This window comes from Salvia splendens, chromosome 16 (assembly GCF_004379255.2).
Source record: "Salvia splendens isolate huo1 chromosome 16, SspV2, whole genome shotgun sequence".
Lineage (NCBI taxonomy): Eukaryota > Viridiplantae > Streptophyta > Magnoliopsida > Lamiales > Lamiaceae > Salvia > Salvia splendens.
The window spans coordinates 20,235,427-20,260,628 of record NC_056047.1 but is presented as its reverse complement, the minus strand read 5'-3'; the positions used below and the strand labels follow the sequence as shown (position 1 = coordinate 20,260,628).

Genomic DNA, 25,202 nt, shown 5'->3' with positions numbered 1-25,202 from the left:
AAGAAGATAATTTTGAAATAATATCAGATTGAAAAAAGTGAAAATTGTGTAAAGACGAAATTACCCAGCTCCGAAAAGGGTATTTTCGGGTGAAAAAAATGCAAAAGGGTCGTTTTTAAAATAAATCCTATAGATATTTTTAAAGTTCAGAAACTATTGGCGAGATAAACCCATAGTTCAAGGACCATTTTTGCAATTCAATCTAATTTATAATATAGTTTGTAAATTTTGATGACCACAATCATAATTGACGATGTAGTACAATACAAAAAAACAAAGAAAAAAATTGCTACTTTTGTACTCATATATAGTTTGGGGTAAATCACTCTATATAATTATAAAGCATAGGATGCCTATTATCTCCCGTAACGAATTATTTTTAGTATTCTTTTATACAAAATAATAGTACTATAAAAAGAGAAAAAGGAATCACTCTATACAACATATTCAATGCCAAACATAATTTAAATTTGCTTGGAAGTTGGAAGCAAGTGAGGCCAAAACATTCCGTAACGGTCCATTTTCTTAGGCAATTCAGTCAATACTGCATCATGTGACAAATTGACTAATCAACTAGTACTAAAATTTACTGCACATATATAAATATAAATTATAGTAATATTATAGCAATAAAATGTCCACATATTCGTTCCTATTGCGTTTGGATCGATTAATTGATTCAATCAATAACTTCGTAATCGAGGCATATATAAGTTCGAATTTATATATGTCGAAACTACTATAACAACAAAACATTATTTCTAGTTTCTAGAGATGAAAGAGCAAACATATTTGGGGTTAGGAAATATATGTCATTTAATGTCAATTTTATCAATATAATAAAGATTGGAGCAGGTGGTACAATAGTTTATTACACAACGTTTGTTGATTTTTTTGAATTTACCTTTCATACAATCAGTCTATAAAATTATAAATTGAGCTTCATTGTTACTATTTTAATTTCAATTAGTTTGAAGGCTATATCAGAAAAGGAAATCTTTCCAACTTCTTAACGAAGCCCATACACTGAAAGATGAAGCTATTTCAATTACTCCATAAATATGTAAAAACATAAATATTATTTCTAGTCACACATCCATAATTTCAATCATTCACCTCTTAATCACACAAACTAATGAGTTAAATAGCAAGATCACATATTCAATATGCAAGAACAGGAGGAGCAACTCACACTTCTTACAACATCGTTGCTTCCACCTTCACCTTCATTTTCAGACATGTTTCCTTCTCGTTCGGGCAAGCAACGGAATCCAAATGCTGATATGCAGTGGAAACTATTCAGTTAGGATAGGCCATGAATCTTGTTCAAGACTAAGCAACTAAGAAAGTAGTAGGAAACATTGTCTGGTTAACTGCCAACCATGTTATCGGTTAGACGCTTCTCACTGCCTTGAGTAAGAAACAGACGTCAATACAATAAGCAATGCAGTAGAGATAGCAAACCCGAAAGTAACAGCAGACACAACTGCAGCATGTTCCTTGTTGCCACATGGTATTTCCCACATAAGTGGACTGCCTTTCTTGTCAGGGATGAGGCTCGTGGGGATGGGTTGACAGAGCCTTTTAGTCACGTCTTGTTCAGTGCTGCTGCAGCACACGAATATATCCGGTGCCCCAAACTCAACCCTTGAGAAACCATGTCCTAGAGGCTGAAAAATTAGAGAAAAATACATCTTACATTTTTCTTTTCTTTTTCATAAAAGGCTTGCTGCTAAAAAACAAAGAAATTCTTTCTCTAGATCGTCCCCTGCCTCTAAATTATACTGAGAGTGTTAAATAAAGCGAATAGAACTGTATGGGATATCCAAATAACCTTCATTTAGCTAGCAATCGAGGAATATTTACAGATATAGACATCTAAGGGTGATTTTATGACTAGTTTTGATTCTTATGAAGTCAACATATCTCGCATTATATATATTTTTCTAGAATGTTAAAACAGCATGCTAAATACTGTGGTTATTTGTTTGAGACATCCACAATTACAATGATGGATTTTTATATCGAAAACACAGGTCTAGAATAAAAAACTGAGATCTAAACAAGAAGAAGTGAGTTTGCATCATTGCATGTTTTATACAAAACTATGAATCTATAAAAGGCAAACATGAACTATGAAAAACGACAGTTTTTATGCACAAAATTTTCTCCAGTGCACTAACCTGATATCGTGCATGTAATGGAACCTTAAGGATGATTTCTGACTCATCCTCATCCCTCAAAGGCACTTTAGAATCAATGCTCATATGTATCTCAACAACGGTTTGGTTTGAGCGGAAAGAAGGTAACTCTAAATTCGTGTCACCAAAGACAGATGCATCTGTGAACACTGCAGCAAGAAGACATTAACCAAATAAAATAATCCAAACCACATTCAAAAACTCGTATAAATGACTTTAGAATCACGGTGATCACCTACCACCGCGTTGCACAAAGTGCTGCAGCTCGAAAGGATCAGCGAAGACCCCAGAGGGCAGCCTTTCAATGACAACGACTTCACAAGAACGTGCAGTGAGCTCGTGTTTCAATTCACGTGGAAACTTAAGCCTCATAGAAGAAGAAAGCCAGCGATGAGAGCCTTCGCCAATCACATTTCGACTTAGACTCTTCACCATAAGTAGGTTTTCATCTTTGAGTAATTTGCACGAGCCTAGTGGGATTTTATTTGCTATGAAATTGTCAAATTCTCGTTCTATAAAGCTATGGTATTTCTTGAAATAGCTTTCTGCGATGTATTCATCGACAGAACATGTCTGCCCCGAGGTAAAATGCAAGATAAAACCACAGCTCAATCAACAATGTAGACATTCATAAACAGAAATCCCAAAACATAGCATAAAAATTTGAACAAATTAACAAGTTTCAGTATTAAATACTAAGTATATCACTTACATAAATCGAACCCAGTACGAACGATTTGATGCTTATGAGAAATATCACAGAAACACATTGCATGGAACGAGTTTTCATCCCCAAATCTGAGCTGAAGAACCCTAAAAAATTATGAGGTGAAACAATATCTGAGCAATGGATAAAATTGTGATGGATTTGGTAAATTAGAGTGAAATCCTTTACACATTGGGATTGGAATGCATAATTGACGATGAGAAATAGTAAGAAATTAAGATAAAATCGTTTTGTTGGAAATTGAAAACTTTTGATGCTAAATCATCGGCGGCAACAACTGACCTGTCATTTTGCTACTCCCGTGAAGATAGCCGGAGATCCGATAGAAATCTGGAGATGTCGTCTCGATTGTTGATGTTGAATTGTTTGCTGCCTGATAGATTTGCGCTGATGGCAAACATTATTGACAATGTAGCCCTGAATTGGAATGTATTTTGGCGTTAGGGTTCTTGTGAATTTTGAAGGCACACCATTGGCATTCTGTAACGAATTAATCGATCTTAAGAGCATCCCCAGTAGCTTTCGCCCAACCATAGCCCAGCAAATCTTCATGCCACATCATCAGGACAAGCAAATAATCAAGCAATAGCCTAGCAACATCACCCTAAGTGCCCGTTCGGATGCCGGTACTACACCCAGACTCAATCTCAGTCACCGGATTATCCGACGTTCGGTTACTGTGACAAAGTTATCTCTCGGCCCGTCGGCCCGCGTCGTGGCCCGTCTCTTCTGACTATTTTCACCCTAATCTCGCGACTATTCATCTGGGCCCAACCCCTACGACTAAAATTGTCGCATCTCTCTTCTCTCCCACTTCTGCTTCACTCCGCCGTGCACCACCAGCTATGCAGCCGATTATTTTGATCGATTTATTTATGTGGATGTGGATTGTTTCCTAGGATGAGAAGAAGGGTTGTGAAATTTTTTGGGGAAATGGGTAATGTTAATTAAATGAAATTAAATACTGTATGTTTGGGGAATGGTGTTGGAGGAGGTGGTGAAAATTATATAAAATTAAATAAGTAGTAATGCTTGTGGTATAATTATGCTTTATGTTCTGTATTTGTATTAATCCTTAATTTTCCATTCTATTTTTATGATTTTGAGTTTTTCCTCCAACAGTGATTATGTTATGTAGTTTCATGATCTTTCATAAATTAGTAATACTACTAATTTAGTCCAAGACATAGTCTCTCCAACCAAACATCAATATAAAATTTAGTAATACTAATTTAGTCCAAGACAAGGCCCATCTTATCTTATCCTATATTGAATCTCATTATTATTTTATCTTTCCAACCAAACGCCACCTAATTATATAAAACAAATCATTGACAATCACACAAAATACAGAATTAAATGTACGACACAGATACGAGAAAATTCAATAATATTATTTAAATTAAAAAAGTACAATAAAAAAATACATTAATTTTAAAAAAATCATTAATTTAAAAAAAATACATTATTAAAAAAACATGATATCCGCCTCACTCCTCGTCTCCGTTGCCCCCTCGCCACCGTCACCGTCGCCGTCGCCGCCGCCTTCGTATCCGCCGGAACCCCCTGGTGCCCCCCAGCCTTCAAATCGTCACGCATGCTCACGAGCATTGCGTGAAGAAAACTCTTCTCCTCGGGGTCCGTCGCCGTCCGCCATTCGGCTAACGTCTTGACCATCTAAGCGCGCGTTTGTTGACGCGCGAATAATTTGAGATCCTCCGACGACTGGCCTAGGGGGGATGCCGACTGTACCTCCTGGGACCCCCCGGTGCCCCCCCCCCTCGCCTCCCGTTGCGCCCGCCTTTGACCAACCGGGCGAGTTCAGCTAGCGAACGATGGAGGGGATGGGAGCTCCTGAGCATCCTCGGGGAGGTCGTGGGAACCGCCACTGCTGCCGCTGTAATCACCGGTATAGTTCAGTCGTTGCTTCTTCGGCCAGCAAGCGTCGACACCTGCCCGGAACTTCTCGGAGTCCATCAGCACCTCGTAGCAGTTCCAGTAGGTGAACTCCTTATACAACCCGGGCTGGGGGAAGGCTTTCTCCGCTATCCTCCTGCAGTCATCCTCCGTTTGGCCACTGCTCTGCATGCAGAGGGCGTTGGCGTACAAGCCCGAAAATCGCGAGACCCCAGCCATGATTCGGTCTCACCCCTTCCGGCACTCCTCCCCAGGCAAAATCTCATGTAGGCTGCAACAATTTTGGCCCACATGTTGACGATCCTATGATTGTTCGAAGCCAGAGGATCATCACAGACACTCACCCACGCCTTGGAAAGCGCAACGTTCTCCGCCTCCGTCCACTTCCTCCACACCGAGGGCTTGTCCTCAACTGGCTGCGACGACTGGCCGACCCTCTTGTCCTTCCTCTTGCCTATCTTCTTTGCGGGGCCCTGACCCCGCCCTACTCCCCCCGTTTGAATGGGAGTTTCCGGAACACCGAAAAGATCAAATCCCAACTCCTCTAAGGAGAAAGTCTCATATTGCGTGAACTGCGCCTCCGTTGGGGTCGATGTGTGCGAAGAATCAGTCGAAAAATCAAAACTGGGGCGATAGACGCCCCCCCCCCCTGACGTCCCCTGCGTCGCCGGTACCCCCCGCGGCATCCCCTGCGTCGCCGGTACCCCTCCCGGCATCATCTGCATCCCGGGACCCCATCCCGGGCATCATCTGCTGCCACGGGTACATGTTGTAGTACTCGGGCATCGGACCCCATCCACCTCCCATAGGTACCGGGGGAGTTTGAGACCCGCTCGTCACTTGAGTACCTTCGTTGTTGTTCTCCATTTCGCGTTATTGATCTTGTACAGAAATTAAGATAGAGAGAGTACTCGTTAAAACAAGTGGTGTGAATGAAAATGACGTGCAAATCGCGTATATATAGTGTTTCAAAAATAAAAAAATTTTAAAATTCGCTCGCCGGTCCGCCCCCTGCAATGGCGGCGAGCGCTCGCGGATCAGCCAGCGCTAGCCGATTTTTCACCGAAATGGCGCTCGCCGGTTCCAATGGTTCGGCGAGCGGACCGGCGAGCGTCGGAAATCGGCTAGCTGGCCCGCTCGCCGCCATTTGAGATGCTCTAAGAGCACCTACAACCGTGCTCTTGCCAGCGAGCACGGTTGTGGGTCCGACCCCACTTTTTCTGCCTGCTCTCTGGCAAGAGCACAACACCCACAGTCGTGCTCTTCCGCAAGGACGAGCACAATTCAATTAAACAAAACATTTCCATAAAATTAAAATTCATTAAAAAGCCACAATAAATATTACAAATTACAAATAAAATAAAAAAGACATAATTAAAATCCTAAAAATTAAAAATTACATAATTAAAATACTAAAAATACCTAAAATAAAAAAATTACATAATTAAACTCCTAAAAATTAAAAATTACATAATTAAAAGCTAAAAATACCCCCGTTGACGACTACTCCTCCGGCGGCACTACCCTCAATTGTCTTTGGAGGCCCAATATCATGGCCTCGTGCGATCGAAGTTGCGAGGGGGTCATAGTGGACCTATCAGCCATATTGGGTTGGGCCAAAAGCTGCCACAACGAGTTTGTGGGGGGGTGGAGGTGGCGCATATGGAACGGGAACGGGAGTGGGAACTGGAGCATCGGCGGTTGCAGCCGCGGCTCGACGGCGGTTGGCCGCCTTCTTCCTTCCTTCCTTGCGGTCGGCGTTGGGAACCGCTCGGGCCAGCGTCGGGGCTACCCAAGTTAGCTCCGGCGAGTTGGCTAGCCACTTCTTCGGAGCCGGCGTCGGATAGGGATACCGACCTTGACCGTTTGGAGGAGCCGCTAGAGGAGGATGTTACGCCTCCCCTATACTTCGGGTGCGTCCGCGTCTCCTGCCAAACGTTGAGGTACTTGAACGACTTGTAGTTCATGGATTAGTAGGTGCTCAACGAGGCAGTGATGATGTCGACCTCGCTCCGGCCGCTCCCCGCATTCCACTCTTCCTAGAGAAAATAGCCATTGAACTTGCCAATTTCATCGTTGGCTCAGTAGATGGCGTTGCGCACCATGCGTTCGATTGTTCCCGGTGGCAGGTTTTCATTGTACCGGCGAGCGATGCGCCACCAAAAGTGATGGCCGGATTGGTTCGTGCCAACCACCCGATCTTCGGAGATTTCCAAGTAAGCCGTGAACAATTTATCCATCTCCGCCGGAGTGTACGGTGTGCGGACACCGCGAGTAGGAGGAGTCGGAGTTTGGGAGGGGGCGGTCGGCCAAGGCTCCTGTGTCCACCCGTATCCCCCTTCGGGGGCACCTTGGTCGTCGATTGGGTATGGCAGGTAGCCACCCGGAACGTCCGAACTTTGGGTTTGAGGAGGGGCCGAATATTCCGTTTCCGAACTAGGAAACGGTTGTGAACCGAACCATTCGAGGTTCCAACCGTGGGAGGGCGAGGGGTCATCTCCTTGGCCGGATATTGTTATGTTGTAGGAGTGGAAGAAAGATTGAGAATGTATATGAGAGAATGAAGGTAAGAATGAGAATGAGAATGGAAATTAGAGAGTGTAGACGAGAATTGTGTAGTGTGAGGTGAATTTTTAGGTGTGAAAGTGGGGTATTTATAGATGAAAATGTGTATTTTTGGGGGGAAAAAATAAAATTTTTTAAAAAATGATGGAAAACGGTGAAAAACGGATAGATTTTTTTTGGGAAGTGGATTTTTTTTTATTGTTAATCGGTTTTTTAAATTAAAAATTGATTTTTAATTAAAAAAAATTTCAAAGGAAACGGCTATGTCGTTGCCCAATCGCGTGCCGCCACGTCAGCTGCTCGATGCATCGAGCACGTCCATGCCAGCTGCGCGAGCGCAGCGGCGGTGGAGCTCGTCCTTGCCAGCGGCACGGACGGACGGACGTCGTCCGTCCACCATTGCAGATGCTCTAAGTTGCTGCTTCTTCCCCTCTCTCTGTGTTAACTCTCACAAATTTTGACGTAACTACGCTATATAAATAAAATAGCACGAGAAATAAGATAAAATTTGTAAAGTAAGAGAAATGAGGATAATTGTATGGTAAGAGATCCATAACGGTGGCCGTCTTGGCGGACGTCCGCCATTAGGCAGCAGGGAGGCGGACGCGGACGTGCGTTGCGGACACCGGAGTTCCGGGACATTCCGGGGACGTCCATTGTGACGTCCGCCATTGCGGTGACACGATGGACGTCCCGATTTTTATTTTTTTAAAACTCTATATATACGGCTCGTTGAACTTCATTTCATTCACACCACTTGTTTTAACGAGTTTCTCTCTCTCTCTCTATTTTCATTTCTTTTGAAAATAAATGGAGCACTTCGATAGTGATTCCCCCGCCATGAGCGAGTCACAAACGCCGACTTTTCCCGTTAGAGTTGGGGGAAATGGCGGCGGAAGTGCACCGATGTCCGGGATGATGCCCGGAATGGCGCCAATGATTCCCCAACCCCAAATGGCGGGGATGATGCCCGGGTACTACAATATGTACCCCCTTGGTGTGGGATGATGTCCCAAATGCCCGGGATGAGTGCCGCAATGACGAGTATGATGCCCCAAATGCCCAGGATAAGTGCCGCGATGACGGGGATGATGCCCCAAATGCCCGGGATGATGATGCTCGGGATGATGATGATGCCCCGATCACCTGGGGACAATGTCTATTGCCCCTACATGGATTTATTGTCTAGTGATTCCCCCCAGAGTACTCCTCTGGAGACTCAGTTCACCGGCATTGATACTTTCTCGTTTGAGGAGTTGGGGCTATCTCCGGTCAGGGTGTCTCCAACTGAGATGTCATCGGCGGCAGGGAGGACGCGGAGGCAAGGGAGAGGGAAGGGCAAGAGCAAGGGCACTACCTCGTCCGCGCGTGCGGGGACTGATGGGGAGCGGGAGGAAGCCGTCGGGAGAAAGAGGACCATCTGGAGCATAGGGGAGTGCGTCGCGCTGGCGAAGGCCTGGATCAGTGTAGTCGAGAATCCCTACGTCGGGGCTAACCAGCATATCGACAGAATGTGGTGGCGCATTAGCTGAAGCTACCTCCAATTCAAACCGCCAGGTGGGAAGCCTCACGATTGAGAGCAATGCCGAAAACAGTAGGAGCGGTTGAGGATACAACTCGGTCGATTTGCCGGCATCTACCAAAACAACCTTCGCACGGCAACCAGCGGCATGTCCGCCGATGATGTGAAGCTTCTGTCTCACCAGCAGTTCCCGACAGTGAATTGGGTTTTGGGGAATTCAAATATTGGGAGGTCTATCTTGTGGTGTAGACTTCCGCCAAGTTTAGTTCGGGTGTTGAAGCTGGCTGGCCGAAGTGGACGAAGATCAACGCCTCCGGGGAGTACAGCAGCAGTTCCGGTTCCACGGACTCCCTGGCGCCGAGGCAAAGTTCCCGACCCCTCAATCGTCTTCCCGCCGCCGTCGCCCGGTTGGGCAAAAGAGTGCGATGCGGATGGCTAGGGGAAGCGCTAGCGGGTCCGGACCCGAGGTCCAATCGGCAGCTTCTTCCCAGATCGATCCCGAGCTCCCCTCACTCGCCCGCATACATCAGCATGATTCACTTTTAATCACCATGGAGAAGTGGGTTGCAGCGACTGACCCCTTATACAAGTTGATGCTGAAGGATGTCATCGACAGTATGCGGCGCGATTTGGGGATGCCACCTCTGCCCGTGAGTGACGACGGGACTGGCGGCGGGACGACGAGGAGTGAGACGGTGGCCGCATATGTCGAAGCTTTAGGTTGTTTTTTTAACTATTTTTTTATAATTATGTATTTTTTTATTTTAAATAAAGTGGTTGCATTTTCTCCGTTTTCGTGTCTAAATTTTAATTTCGTAAATTGTTTAATTCCATAAATTGTTTAATTTGGTGAATTTGTGAATTTTTATTATTGTGGATGTCCGTCAGGATGTCCTTGGGGATGTCCGCCATTGTGTAGTGAGATGTCTTTATGACGTGACAGAATGTGTTTTTGGAAAGTCTGTCGGGGATGTCCGCCGGGACATCCGTCCCACTGTGGATACTCTAACAAATTAGAGTTCCCTAATTCCAATTGAGGTATACTATTATAGAAACACTAATTATAGCTCAGAGCATGGTAACGCCATCTCTCAAAAAAGGATACTTTGTAACGTTTCAAAGGACTAAGACTTAATCTCATGAAAAACTATAAACCTCAACTCCTATATGTATAGATATATAAAGTATCTGTTTCTACTCTTGCTGCTTCTTTGTCTCACATCTCTGGACCTCTGGAAATTAGTATGTCACCATACGGCATCTTTTGCTCAACTTTTACGTAGTCTCGTGTCGCAAGAACTGTCAAGTAAACCACAAGCATTAATATGATCATAGGCTTTATAATGCGATGCAACATTGTACGAATGGAAGCTGAATTACCACAAGTCTGGTAGAAAAGACATGCTGCTCTCTTTCTGTTCATCCCGAAAGCTAATTGGTCTAGAGATTCGACTTTGGCGTTTCCGGGTGTGTCGAAATGATTCTTCAAGTGCCTGTATACACCAAGATAATATGATCATGTTGGAGTTAGCTAGTTCGTATGGATTTGTTGTACAAAGTTGAAGGAGAAAATTACACTCGGATGGAATCAGTTATCTGATCTAGTGGCTGATTGATGACAGGATGCTTCTGTGTGTGTGTTGGTCCAGTTTCTACCAAAAGATCTGAAAAATAGCCATGTTTATAAGCAGAGATTAATTGCTGGAAACAGCCGAGTACCAAATCAAGGAAACAAGAGTTTACCGAAATCTGGTGTTAAGTCATTTTTTGATAGATTAGTTAACTTAAAGTTGGGATCAGGATGCTCCCATGAAAGATCCTCTGCTACAGGTTCAAGTCCATTGCCACTGTTTTTAGAAGCCGAGAAGGGTCTTTTTTTGCTTGACCTGAACCATAGACAAACATACATACTCTATGACTTATGACTTAGATTTATGGATTGACGAGTACTGATGTGTTAAAACCAATAGATTATGCTATGGCCTTGCACTGACAAACTCACCTTCCTGATGTGGTGTCTGCGTTGTGTGAGAAGAAACCATGCCCCGATCCTGAACTGGGGATTGACCTTATTCCATCACCTGTAGCACATTATACACGGATATATGTAGCCATTTCGAAGACAGTAAATCTAGAAATCAATACATGGTTGAGCATGTAGCATACCGGAATTTCCTGGGGTAGCCATCAGGTTGAGCTTGGATGCGCTCACTCCATTAGTGTCTACAACTCCAAACACGTTGTTCCTAAGGTTGTTCCTAAGCTCATCGATTAACACCTCAGGGGGCATCTCATTGTTTGCTCTTTGCTTCTCGACGGAAATTCTTGTTGGAGGTGAGCCAACTCCACTGTGGAAGTCTTCAAAAGGCTTCAAAATCATAGTTGTAATCAGAAAAGGATGATGCCTTGACCTCCCCAAAGAATCACAAACAAAGAAAGTAGGGGTGCTTTACATCTCTAGCTGGTTCTGGAAAATGCATTCTATCTGATGGCGATGATGATGACGGTTCTGGTGGCTGAGGGCGAGAAGCTCCTCCTGTACCATGATGTAGTTATATATCATTGTTTCAGAAGGAAATTTTGTGCATATAGGAGCCAAAAGAAAATCTAACCAGAAGGTGAATCGTGTGGAGGTTGAATACTACTTCTCCACATTTCAAAAAGAGGATCTGGATAGTGAACTCGTCCAAGTTCACGTGTGAATAACCTATCAACCAGTACAACAGAAGGCAACTCCATGACATTGCCTATCTTCATCAAGGACAAGGCATCCCTGGGTCTCTGCAAATTTAGTCAGTGAAATTCATCTTAGAATATTTGAGCTAGCTAAAAAGCAAGCACATAATGAGCCGAAGATGCATTCTTTTGTATGTTGATCTGCCTTGAAGATCAGAGTTTACTATGATAATGTGAATTATTGAAGTATATTATAATTGACACTTTAACACACTAGTATCACCTTTCTTTTCCTTTCCCTTACAATATCAGTGGAATTCTGAAGCCAGTTTTGATATATGTGACCAGTAATGATAGTTTGATCATAGTCCATTACACGACCTGTCGGTTTCCTTGCCCTTCTTTGAACAACTTTCTTCCTCTTTTGATCCTGATTGAGTATATTAATGAGAAACTTTAATGTGAACACATATCGGATACCTAAATCTTTTCTGAGGAAAACATTAGACTACCAAATCAGCTTTCATGCTTTCAGCAGATTGCTGATTGACTTGCTCCTCATGATGTCGTTCCAGGACTTCATCAGCTGCATATTCCAAACCATTAAAATAATGAGAAGAGAGATGGCTTCAGATGGTGTAATCCGAAAGGTAGAAAAATGGTTCGCATCATATGCCATCACAGGGGTCTCAAAGATCTAGAGCTGAGACACAGCTAAGTCAGCAAGTAAACAGGAGCAACTAGATAAACACTGCCCTATTTCTCACTTTTCTGAACTCAGAAAATTCCTAAACTTCTGCAAACACAATCTATCTTTTGCGAATTATATCCTGATTTTCTTTATCTAATCAATGTTCTGCACACTGCACACAGTAAAACATCCTAAGGGTTAAAGGCTAGGCTAATTTTCTGCTCTCGTTCTGCTTATAACAGTCATTTAGGTACTTGAACAGCAACATAAGGGATTATCTTACAAGTTTTGCATATTTTCCTCAACATGTGGAGTAATACATACCTGAACATAAAAATCATCTAAATCAATTTTAATTATTGAAGCAACCTCAGCAAAAATGCAAAACTATGTTGATAACACTTGGTCAAATGAAGATAAACATTAATGCTGTGTAAATCCCCCATATAGTCCAACTATTCACTATATCTGGTTACTGAAAATACTCATTATTTCCTTACACTTAGGGAGCTCCTCTTGATGAGGTGGTGATGGTATGATATTAGGGATTTCCACATGTTCTGGTGGAGTGAAGTTCAATTGTGTCTCCTCGTCCCCTTCAACATCAAACCTATTTAAAGGCTCTAGAGTCAGTGAATATTTCCTTATGAATGTAGCATCAAAATATTCATAAGAACAAAGGAAAACTGTTGGACACGAAACTTGTTTTCTATACAGAGACATTTTAGTTAGAGTTCCAGTTTTCACCTTTCGAAGTGGATGAATGTTGTGGTGTCTGCCTGATATGAATCATAATTATCATTTAATGTAATCTCAGCAGCCTCAGCTTCAATAAAAATCAGACAGCCTTGAAGTTATAGTCTGAGTTTTATCAACTAGGAAACACTGAACGAAAGGAAAATTACATCAAATCCAGTATTCAGTATCACAGATACCTTGATGGTGGTTCTGGTCTTGATCACCCTGAGGGTTTTGGTTTAGATAGGAATCATCCAAGCTATCCAGTCTCTGCAGTAAAAATAGTGTGGATCATTGTAAATTCTGAAAAAGCTGACTCGTGGAAAATTTGTCATAGAGGAAGACTAACATGAACAATAAATTTGCATGTTTGCCATCAATATACAAATATTGGTTCAGATGAGCAAAAAGAAAATACCATAGCAAAATAGGAGGTCTGATGAAAATCCGTAAATGTTTCTGTATTAAAATGTGGAAGTGACTCCTCGGCCTCCCCCAGGTCCTCATTACGATTTGGTGGCAGTGTAACAGATTCAAATCTGCAGAGCCAGTATAAGTAAAAAGAACAAGGGACCAAAGCAAAAAGCTCCTTGCACCTAACTAATTGCACTACCTTTGCAAGCATCTAATATGCTGTCAACAGCTATGTTTATGATAGCAATTCGTAAAATATCCAGAATCAGATTTCCATCAAAATTTGGCTTAATCAGTATTCTAAGATTCTGTACAACTCATCTAGTAGAATGTCAAAAAAGAGAAGGATGAGACTCACTTAGCTTGAGCTTTGCCCTTGGGAAGTCTTGTTGTATCTGATGGAACACTTTTAACTTTCCAAGCTTCATTGATTTCCACCTGACCAAAACAAAGACGGTAGCAATTCAAGTTTCAGGTACAGCACACTCCCCATTTCCACTCTGAACTTGGTTCAGAAAACTTCATAACTAAAAATGGGAGTGAGGGAAGACATATTGATTGCATCAACGAGAGAATCAATGTTCTTACCAGCAGACGGGTTACATCATCTGGTAAAACGACACCACGGCATAAACCAAAAAAGTAAAAGAAAAGTTATGATCTAAGTCATTCTGCTCAGAAAGTGGACAAAAACCAGGAAATTTGCAGTGAATGAAGCCTACCGTAGAGTAATTTAACTTTTCTCTCATAAACAATTACAACTCCACCTGCAAAAAATAAATTCAAAATGGATGTTAATATTGTACTCCATCAACAATCTCTAACAAGAGTAACTGAAAGAACAGAATACCCATGAGAATCCCAGAAAGTCTGAGAGCCATTGGAACAGAGGGGTTCAAAATCTCTTCGCTGTATCAAAATTAGCCGGAATTAGCTGCTCAGACTAGACTAGGAGACGAATTTTCATAAGAGTTGTGGCGGTGAGTTTTACCAGATTTTGATAATATTAAGCTTGTCAAGCTTTCGGCGGTGGATCTTTGCATGCAGCGTTGCCGCCATCCTTGATAACGAATTCACACAAACAACCGAATTCTCAATCATGAATACAAAAACAACAAATGTATAACAACTCACAAAATCGTAACACAAAATTCGAAATCAAATCCCCAAAATGTCGCGGATCATTTGAATTTCATAATTCACCCTTAAGCCAAAGGTATTTCAACACATTCTCCAATACCAAAACGTCGGAATTACTGATAAACAAACAACAACACACGCCAAAACACCAAATAGAAAAAACACAGCAACGAGTAATCTGAGGCTCAATTAGAAAATCACAGATGCAATAAAAAATCGACGATCCGAATTCCTGGCGGAAAGCAACCCAAAGCTGAACAGTGGAGAAACAATTACCGCGAGAATGAAAACAGAGCACAAATAGCAGAATTCGACGATATAAATATCTGTGTGTTCATCGTTGATAGAAAATCATTCGGTAACAAAAATGTACAGCAAGTAGAGTGCAAAATTGGAGGAAAAGGAGTTGAAGGAGGTCACCATATCTGTCCGAGCGGAGCCTTGCGAGCTAGAAGCTGATGAGAGTAAAACATCGTGAATCACTTCGGTGAATTCGCAGAGATGCCTCCGAAAGCAGCTATAAACTTAGAATTATGGAGGAGAGAGAGATGATATACATATATACATCACCATTTCAATGCAACAAACTATTTGAGCGCGAAAGTGTGTGTGTGTGTGAGAGAGATGATCACGCTGAGCGCACTGCATTGCGGAGAGAGTGTTTCTCTGCGATACAGGCTACAGTGAGAATGTTTTTGCTAATCTTTAATTAACTTTGAGCTAACTACTTGATTACTACTACAACTATGTTGTTCCTCTCCTCTTGAAGAGAAATATTGTAATTAAATTACGATCGTTATTTCTTTTATTTAAGTGTTTGGAATTTATTTGCAGATAAACAAAAAGTTAAGCTTATCTTTTTTAAATGTGTGTTATGGTAGATAGGCCTGTCAAAACTGGTAGCAGGTATCGGGTATTTCCCAACCCGACCCGATACCTGTTACCCACAAAAATCGGGATCGGGGTCGGGTAGCAAAAATTTTAAAATATCAGGTATACCCGACCAGGTATCGGTAAACCTGAATACCCGAATAAATACCCGATTAGAATTGTAGAATAGAATATATCCTATATTTATACTGCACAAGTCCTCTATCATTTATCTCACTTTCAATGTGGGACAACTTGGTTAGCCACCACCTGTAGCTACTATCTCAAATATCATTCAAATTCAAATAGTAACATATAAATTTGAATCAAGCAAATGTATAATTTGGGACGACTTGATCAAACAAACATAAATTTTTATTATTAATTTCGAATATTTGAAATGAAATAACTATCAAAAGAGTTTACAAAAATAATTGGACTTAAAGACTAAAAAATAATGTATCTAAAGGCATAAACAAACATTAAAATTGTAAGATAAAGTCAAAGAACATTTTTCCAAAATATTTATTAAATATAATTGTAAACTGAGAAACTAGATTAATATTCTACATACAACTACATATTTTACCAACTTAGTATCTAACTTTTATTAATTACTGTATATAGAAGGTGTGTCGTCTTATTTATTTTCTACTCCATTTCATATTTAAAATTTTGTTAAAATATTAATCATTGTTACACTTGATTCTCTTTAATTTATGTCGAGTGTCTCTTCGCATGCTGCCAATCTCAGAAAATATAAATAAAAACATGAGTTGTGTATAGATAGATATAAGATATTAATGAGCTTATTCACAAGGTTTAAAAGTTATCCCACATCGCCTAAGTACATAATAGTAGTCCCTTAACCAAATCTATACAAATATTAACATATGCACACTAATTAAATTAACTATATCTGCGGGTGCGGGATACCCGATGCGGGTATCGGGATACCCGCAATGCCTTGCGGGTCGTGTATCGGGTAGTATAAAATGTATTTTTCAGGTTTGGGTACCCGTGAAATCGGATGCGGGTACCCGTTTCGACTCCCCTAATGGTAGACTCAAATCCAAGATTACTATTTTAGACATTAACCATTCTACCTTTTAGCTTGGCACTGATTTCTCTCTTTAATGTGATACACGAATTTAATTGTTGGCGTCGGTACTCATTATATTATAATCTCTGGACAATTTTTATGCTTTTATAATCAAATGAAATATTGGGATACATGAAATATATTCATAATTTGAATTTCATGGATCAACAAAGTTATAGTAGCTTCAAATTTTAGAGAAGTTAATCGGAACAATTTATATAAATTGGCCCTAGTTCTATTGTCTTTGGCCTCTATGATTTGTCTCAATCAAGATACCTCAATCTTGTATTTCAACATTAATATACCAATCTAATTGAACACCTCAAATGATTTTCTATAAAAAATCACCACATAAACTTTTCACTGTGAAATGATAGTAAAACTTCCCAATAGACAATCGAAACACATCTAATACAAAAATTTATCAAATTTAGGGTGAAACTAATAAAATTAGAGAATTAAGTAGTAAGAAAACTATTGGATGCGTGCTGTTTTCAATTCGGACTAATTGAACTGTGAATAATCTGTAGACATAAACTTTATTTGGAAATAAAACACTACCTTAATGGATAGACAATGTTAATATTCATACGTAATACATCAACTAAAATGAAAAACTTGAAATAATTTATTTTTAATAATAACATCACTTTAGTCGCAAATTTGCGTTCCAATTTCACTTATCTTTCATCACTTATTTATCTTGTCATTTTATTTATCACATATTAATACATGGCCCATATCACCCCTATTATATTCTCCAAATCATTTGAATAGTTAAGTCTAGTCCAGCTAGGGTGTCTTTAGTGCAAGCAAACATTTATCATCTCATCTCATGATTCAGTTAGCTAAGACAAGAATACCATTAAACAAATATTGCAGCTTTTCACGGTAGATAAATTTATTTGGCTCGAGCAATTGCTTAATAAAGAACTAACTGCGTCATTTTTTTTTTCAATTTGCCATGTAGTCTACGATGCTGAATCCTAAACTTCTTTGCATATACTAATAAACAAAAAAGCAAATGAAAAAAATCATGAGATAAACAATTTATTTTTATTAAATAAAGGAAATAAAATTATAGTATGTTACAAATCAACTTAAAATAAGGTTTTTCAATATGCGGACTCTAAAAATAGATTCCATAGAGCTTTGTTTGTAAAACATGACTTAAATTGAATTTATACTAATACAACTTTATGACATGTTGAATTTGTTAGAGGTGTAATTCTTTTTAAAATTGAGAAGGTATATTTCTTGATTACCCTCTTGAAAAAAATAACTTGATGTATAGTGTTATATGACCTAATTTGATTTAGTCTTTTGCGTATTATATTTTTGTACTTTAGAGCATCTCCAATAGCAATAGTTCAGCCATAACCCAGTCATAGCCCAGCCACAAACTCCTCCTGTCACATCATCAGCACTAAAACTCCTCCTGTCACATCATCAGGACAAGCAATAGCTCAGTCATAGCCCAACCATAATAAACAAGATTATAAAAATAACAATCACACAAAATACGGAATTCAACTTACGACACAGATACGGAAAAATGCAATAATTTCATTTAAATTAAAAAATGGTACATTAAAAAATTGCAAAATTACAAAAAAAAACTAATGTCGTGCAGTCCTCCGCGCTCACAACTCTTCAATTAAATTACGTGCAAATGAAAATGACGTGCAGATCGCGAATATACAGTGTTTCGAAAATTAAAAAAAAAAAAAATCCCGCTCGCCGATCTGGAGCCTGCAATGGCGGTCAGGAGATCGGCGAGCGCATCGCCGAGCGCTCGGGAATCGGCGTGCGCTCGCCGGCTGCAATGGTTCGGCAAGCGGACCGGCGAGCGCCAAGAATCGGCTAGCCGGTGCACTCGCCGCTATTGGAGATGCTCTTATGAAATAATGAAATATACTTGCTACTTCTCTCTAATATGTCAACATACTTTTCGACATACGTCTATATTATTATTCTATAATTGCAAAAGTTAAACCTACAAAGGTTAAAACTTGCATAACATTCACTTGATTAATCACAAAACCAAAATCTTCTAAGACATACATGTTCGACTATATTAATCTCCAAAATCACCAGTTCATATATAACTCTTGTTTGTTTGTAATAAACACGAAATGTTAACCGAGAGGCGACCAACTGCTTCTTTGGAGGCCCTCGGATAATTTGCATCCCATTTTATGGTACAATGCGGAAAGGAAAGAAGAAGAACACGACAAAAATAGCATATCATCGATGGTGCCTCCCCTGAAAACCGCCCTTGTTCTTGGCAAAAAAGGTGTTTTTCGGTTTAGGGATCTCATGAATATCCATCATCTGGATCGTTCGTTGCTTCTTGGCTTCATGAGTATAAAAATGCATCAGAATCGGATTTAGCATAAGCATTACTACTACTACTACTACTATAGTTTCCAAGTTACGAAACAGAAATCAGACCATTCTGAGCTTCTTGGTAGTTCTCTTGAAGCCGTCTTCTTGCTGAATTCAGCTTCTCGTCGTCTACAATAGTTTCCCTTTGCGCTCTCTGCAAAATCGCATTACATCAGTTAGAACAAATCATCACATTGGGCAAAACCTTTCAAGCCTATTTTAACATTTAAATGGGTAGAGTGAATTTAAAGCGTGTGAAATCCAAAATATAAAGAATTGAAAAGTATTGGAATTTCTGCTTCCCAATCCAAACAAAAATCACATATGAATCACTAAATAAGATCAGAAAGCATCAAAAGACATAGCAAAAGATCCAAGTTGGTACGTTAGGAGGAGGAGCAGAGGAAGATTTAGAAACTGATTGTGGAGGCCTTGATGGAGCTTCTCTCCGAGCTGCTGCAGATGGAGATGGCTTAGGTTTAGGCTCATATTCCACATAATTCCTTTCTGGAGTCGGACCCCCATCTAACAAAAACAAAATAATGTTAAGATTAGTCTGAAAAACAACTCAACCCGAAAAAGGAAAACACTGGTTTAAGAAGCTCAGTACTCACTCCTGGGATTTGGGGAGTACCCAAAATCGGGGACCTGCGACAAACAAACCAAGAAACTTTAGGAGCACACAGACATGATACAAAGGCGGTTTTTTCCCTTTCTGCATTCTTTTCTCATTTCTGTTTCCTCTTTCTTTTATTTTCCGATTTTCTCCAAAAACTTAAGAGAGTGGAACGATTATCAATTCACCTGGTGATGGCCATTTTGTTGATTTTTGGGTATGTTCTGCTGAGGTGAGTCCACATCAGCTGCCACGACCACCACCACCAATATATCAACATAATGAATCTCTTCTTTACTTTCATATTCATTCATTCACACAAACTATTCTTATTAACTAACATAGCTTATCCACAGTCACTACTATACATAGAAACAAGTTTCTAATTTTGAAACATAGAATGTATTTTACCAATGAGATTCGCAGTAGTTGATTGTGGCTGGTTCACCTTAACCCATTCATCCACAGTTTCCTTCCATTTTCTGCATTCAAATAGGCAAAAAGACCAAATTTCCAAAACAAGGAACACAAGTTTAAACTCAACCAAGCTCCAAAAATCCCATTTCTTCCCCAAAAAGGGCTTTTTTTGTTTATTGGGGGAAAGTGAGAACCTAACAAGCTGCTTCACCAATCTACGAACTTCACTCGAAGAATGCTTCCTCAGTCGATTCACATGTCTTCCTATATCAGTATCCTACAATTAAAATCAAGCACAATTTGTTTTTATTCTTGAACACTATTAAATGGATAAGTTTATCCAATTTTAAAATTTCCTCAGCTAGAAATAAACATTGATTTCCACCTTGAGAGCTTGGAATGTGATATCCATATCTGCAAGAGTCTGCAGCAACTCCACCACAGCTTCTTCACTCTACACAACAAAACCTCGAATAAAAAACCACAGAAAGCTAAGAATTTAACCGATCAAAGCTAAAGTGAAAAATCACATAAAACTAAAAATTAACCAGCTGCGGATCCTCGAGCTGCTCTTTAATGCTGAAAATTGTGGTCTGCTCATCGTCATCAAACAATCCAGCATACGGATCGACCTCGCCTTCTTCGTCGTTAAGATTCAGATGGTCAGAATCCGGAGTCAGCGCAGTCTTACCAAAATCCCCATTCATATTCCTATCATCATCAACAGCAACGTTATTCTTCTTATTGCTATCGTTATCCTTGTGGTCAACGTCGTCGCTGCTGTAATCGACTTTGCTGCTCCGATTGCAAAATCGGTGATCCTGATCGGCTTCTCCGCCGCCGCCGCAGCTGCGGCACAGCTGCCCCGCGGATGCGTAGAGCGATTCGACGATTCCGTCTCTCCGGCTGCGCAGCTCCTCGCCGTAGTCGGAGCTGGCGACTCCGATAGCCGCGTCAATCAGCGCCCAGATTCCGACTCCCGATCTCGACAAAATCGATCGGAATTCATCCGAATCCATAGATTTTCTCTGCCAATCGAAAAAAGCACGAATCGCAACAAATTGGGTAAATTGGAAGGGTTATTACATCAGCAGATCTGAAGAGAGGATTTTGGATGTGCACGTGGGAAACGACGTCGTAACTGCGAGATTGAATGTGGAATCAAATCTGGTAATTTCTCTCGGAAGAAGAGGTAAGAGAAGAACAAATTTTTTTTAATACATATTTTTCAGTTTTAATTATTTTAAACAAATTCGTGATTTTATCTTTCTGTGATATGACTGAAATGGGTATCGAATTCGAGATATCGATTAGGGATGTCAATCGGGCCGGCCCTACTCGGGTTGCGGGTCAATCGAGTGCGGACTAATCGAGTCGTGAATTCTTTCGGGTTGTAAAAGTTCAACCCTAACCCTAAAAGCTCAGGTTTCGGGCTAGCCCAGCGGTTAATCGGGTTGCTAACATGCGATCAATCCAATAAATAATGATGAAAATTAGTTATATTCATAAAATGTAAAATATTTAATTATAATAAATTTGAGATATATGGTCAAACTCAATCATAAACATGATCAAATACTAATATTTGAGATATTTCGTGAAATTTTAATGCATGTTTTAGAAATTTAAATATTTTTTAAGTGAATTTGAAGTTTTTTATTTATTTATCAATTATTATATTAATAAAAATTTAATATATAATTTGTATATTTAATATATAATCAATGAAGTGTCAAATTAGGAGTAAAAAATAGAATAATAGAAATTTTATCGGGTTTTCTGGTCTAGCCCTAACGGGTCTTGAGTTAATCAGGTGCGGGCTAATCGGATTTTAATTTTATCGTGCCAGAAATTTCCGACCCCAACCCTATAAATTTGGCGGGCTATTTGGGACAACCCACGGGTTGCGGGCAACAACCGGCCCTGACTCCTGAGCATAATATGAGAGGGTATTTTATGGAGTTTGAGTTTTATTTCTCTCTCCCATATAATTATAATAATTTTCATCTGATTTAATTTTTGGTTTCGGCTGATTTTCGGTTGAACTGTAAACATTACTAGTACTATAATTATTGAGTTTCGTTGTTGTTGGTCTCTAATCTCAATTAGACGCTATGTAGTGCTTTAATCTTAAAATATGGTTGAATTACATGTATAAATTCAATACCGTTTTTATTTAAATAGATCACAGGGTTGTAGATTGCATTTAGTTGTAGGTTAAATAATCAAAATAATAGGCATTTAGGCTATCACCAATCATTTACACCAAACTCAAACTCATTTTTGAGTACTCCCTCCGTCCACGAAAAATATGGCATTTTCATTTTCTGCACTCGTTTTGAAAATATGATAATAAATAGTTAAAGTGGAGAGAAAGTAAAGTACGAGATAGAATAATATAGAGAAGTCTCTTGTCTAAATTATTCTCTCTCCTACTTTTCTTTTTTTTCCACTTTAACTATTTATTATCATTTTTTCTAAACGAGTGTAGAAAATAAAAATGCCCTATTTTTTGTGGACGGATGGAGTGTATGTCACACAAAAAAATAATTTTACTCCAACCATTATGCCAAATTTAAAATTTACACCATTTTTGAATTTTTGACTCACAACACTTTTGCAGTAACACTAAATATGATGTTGTTATATAAAAAACCCCAAAAATGAATTTGAGTTTGGTGTATGATTAAAGAAGATTTCTACACTAAAACTCATTTTTGGTATATAGTTGAAGATGGTCATATGCATTATTAATATCTACGTATTGAAATGAAGTGGGTGTTTGTTGTCAAAGAATTTGTTGAAGCTACCTAATATGCCATTAATTGGCTTGTACTCCCTCCATCCGCAAAGAAGTTTTAATCCGAAAGATTTTAAAAAATACAGTAGAAAATTGGTTGAAAATATTAGTGGAATGTGAGTCCTATTTCAATACTACATTAGTTTATATTCCTTTTATTTTATAGTAGTAGAGTCATTTGTCATTTTTGTACGTTCTATAGTAGTGGGGTCATTTCCCCTTTTTAGTAAAAGTCAACATATTTTTTCTCACTTACTTTTTCATTTCTACTTTATTATCATTTTATTTACTATATTACACCTTTTTCTTAATCTCTGTGCCAAAAAGAAATGTCTCAACTACTATGGAACAGATGGACTAATAAAATGTGAGTGAGATAAAGTTAGTGGAATGTGAGTTCTATTACCAAAAATAGTAAAAATTGAATGGAAATTTATTGGTGGAAAAATGAAAATGCCAAAATGTGAAGTTTATTAGTTTGACATTTAATACAATCCATTTTTGTATGTCGAACTAATTTTAAAGACCGAACTAGAGACTAATCTCAGCTATCCATTTTTCTAATCTAGTGGATAAAATAAATCAAGCAAATGATATACTTCACTTTATACGAACTTCATTATTTTATCGTTTTACTTCATTGCAGAAAGACTAAACTAAAATGATCTTAAAATGAACTACTACCTCCGTCCCACATTAAGTGTCAAATTTAGTGTGGGCACGGATTTTAAGAAATGTAAAGAAAAGTGGGTTGAATAAGTTAGTGGACTATGAGTCCCACTTATATATATTGGTTTTATAGTAAAGAGTGAACTACGCAAATGGTCCTTGAACTATGCCTTTTGCACACCAATGGTCCCTAAACTTTAAAAATATCGTGGGTAGTCCCTGAACTAAGGTGTAATCACATTTATGGTACTTTTAAACTATTCATCACAATTTTACACCAAAAATACCCCCAAGGCATGAAGGACATTTTGGGACTTTCATATCTAGGTATTGAATTTGATATTTTCTTTATCTAGTACTAAATATGATATTTTCTTATAGTTTGACTACCTAAAATGATACTCATTCACTTCAAGTACCTAAAATGATATTATTCGCTTCACTTTTTCAACATTTCTTCTTTCTCTCTTTCTCTAAAAATAAAAAATAAAATTAAAAATAAAATAAAAATAATATAATGGCACGGCTATCAAGATAATATATCATCAAAATTAAGAAAATAGGGAGATGAACTAAAAGAGAAAATTACCTACTGGTGCAATCCTATTTAGCACTCCATGTCACGTCAATAAATTTTTGACATATAGAAATATATATTGCCTCAATTCCAACCGGAATATAAAGGGACAATCCTATTTAGTAGGTTACACCAATAAATTTTTAACATATAAAAATATATATTGTCTCAATTCCAACTAGATAAATAAATTATAAAAACACTCTAAATATAACATCACACTATTTATTATAGGAAAAGTTTTTGCATATTCCATATATAAACACTACAAATGCACACATAATATAAGTGTGTTATTGGAAGGGAAATGGGAGATGAACTAAATTTCGAGAAAAAATTCCCTATTCACAAATACTGACAATTCTATTTAATATGTCATATCAATAATTTTTTGACATATAGAAAATATATTGCCCCAATTAGGCGACAAATTATTCTCTCTTCTCGGTGAAGAAACATACAATTTTTTTCTTTTTTTTTCGATTTTCAGACTTTAGTTTAGGAAATCGGGAAAAACACGGTTTCTTTTATATTATTTTTTATTTTTAAATTAGTGTATACATAAATACTTATTCAAATGAAGCGATAATATGATATATATACCTTTGTCAATTCTTATTATTTGTACGATTATTAATTTTTATCTTAATTATACACGAACAAAATCGATCCAGTAAATTTAAGTAGTAAAAGTTTTGATATAAGTGGTCCTAACTCCTAATCGTAAAGGCGAAGTTTTAATTTAGAGATAACTCTTAAATTATTCTCACCATTATTCTTAAAATAATTAAAGAGCAAGTTTTGCAAAGGTGATGGAATAATTAGGGTGTGAAGGCATAATTGCTACGCTCTACATGTCTCTAAAATTAACTGGCATACAGCTAATTTATGTTTAGTGTGCCTAATAAGATTAATTTAAATTAATGCATAGATTTTCATTGCATATTGTAAACAAGGATTCAAAGAATTTGATAGCTGCAAGTTGTAGTGGGAGCGTGATAATTATTTTGTAGTATCAATGCTATAATGTAACGTTTGTAAAACAGAAAAGAAAAAAACATTATTTGAGGAGGAGAGAAAGAGAGAAAGAAGAAATGTTGAAAAACGAAGTGAATAATATCATTTTAGGTACTTGAAGTGAATAATATTATTTTAGGTACTTAAACTATAAG

At 38.8% G+C, this 25,202-nt stretch overlaps 3 protein-coding genes across 6 annotated transcripts; all 3 read right to left on the bottom strand.

Annotated features, from left to right (window-relative positions):
- Positions 1-1,027: 1,027 nt before the first annotated feature.
- On the bottom strand, positions 1,028-3,910 carry LOC121770018 (phosphatidylinositol-glycan biosynthesis class X protein-like). 3 transcript variants are annotated; one of them, XM_042166812.1, is made up of 5 exons: positions 3,211-3,910; positions 2,914-3,004; positions 2,441-2,671; positions 2,184-2,350; positions 1,028-1,670 (listed from the first exon to the last, which is right to left on the bottom strand). In XM_042166812.1, the coding sequence occupies exons 2-5, from the start codon at positions 2,969-2,971 to the stop codon at positions 1,404-1,406; spliced, it is 723 nt and encodes a 240-aa protein (XP_042022746.1). In that variant the 5' UTR covers positions 2,972-3,004; positions 3,211-3,910; the 3' UTR covers positions 1,028-1,403. The 3 variants fall into 3 exon arrangements, with proteins under 3 accessions (XP_042022746.1, XP_042022744.1, XP_042022745.1); XM_042166810.1 differs by having other exon boundaries at positions 2,441-2,774; positions 2,914-3,014; positions 3,211-3,909; XM_042166811.1 differs by having other exon boundaries at positions 2,914-3,014; positions 3,211-3,909.
- A 6,226-nt stretch (positions 3,911-10,136) lies between these two features.
- LOC121771298 (sister chromatid cohesion 1 protein 1-like) lies at positions 10,137-15,098 on the bottom strand. Its single transcript, XM_042168080.1, has 20 exons — positions 15,012-15,098; positions 14,443-14,511; positions 14,302-14,360; positions 14,174-14,218; positions 14,040-14,059; positions 13,810-13,889; positions 13,456-13,576; positions 13,235-13,307; positions 13,047-13,125; positions 12,800-12,909; positions 12,121-12,194; positions 11,892-12,038; positions 11,545-11,713; positions 11,386-11,468; positions 11,099-11,300; positions 10,935-11,013; positions 10,676-10,818; positions 10,509-10,596; positions 10,313-10,425; positions 10,137-10,231 (listed from the first exon to the last, which is right to left on the bottom strand). Exons 1-20 carry the CDS (start codon positions 15,062-15,064, stop codon positions 10,149-10,151), a joined length of 1,890 nt encoding a protein of 629 aa, XP_042024014.1. The 5' UTR covers positions 15,065-15,098; the 3' UTR covers positions 10,137-10,148.
- A 3,542-nt stretch (positions 15,099-18,640) lies between these two features.
- On the bottom strand, positions 18,641-21,217 carry LOC121772635 (probable mediator of RNA polymerase II transcription subunit 26c). 2 transcript variants are annotated; one of them, XM_042169817.1, is made up of 9 exons: positions 20,533-21,217; positions 20,370-20,438; positions 20,179-20,261; positions 19,979-20,049; positions 19,756-19,814; positions 19,566-19,599; positions 19,337-19,476; positions 19,018-19,105; positions 18,641-18,920 (listed from the first exon to the last, which is right to left on the bottom strand). In XM_042169817.1, the coding sequence occupies exons 1-9, from the start codon at positions 21,001-21,003 to the stop codon at positions 18,811-18,813; spliced, it is 1,125 nt and encodes a 374-aa protein (XP_042025751.1). In that variant the 5' UTR covers positions 21,004-21,217; the 3' UTR covers positions 18,641-18,810. The 2 variants fall into 2 exon arrangements, with proteins under 2 accessions (XP_042025751.1, XP_042025750.1); XM_042169816.1 differs by having other exon boundaries at positions 19,979-20,261.
- Between the last annotated feature and the right edge of the window lie 3,985 nt (positions 21,218-25,202).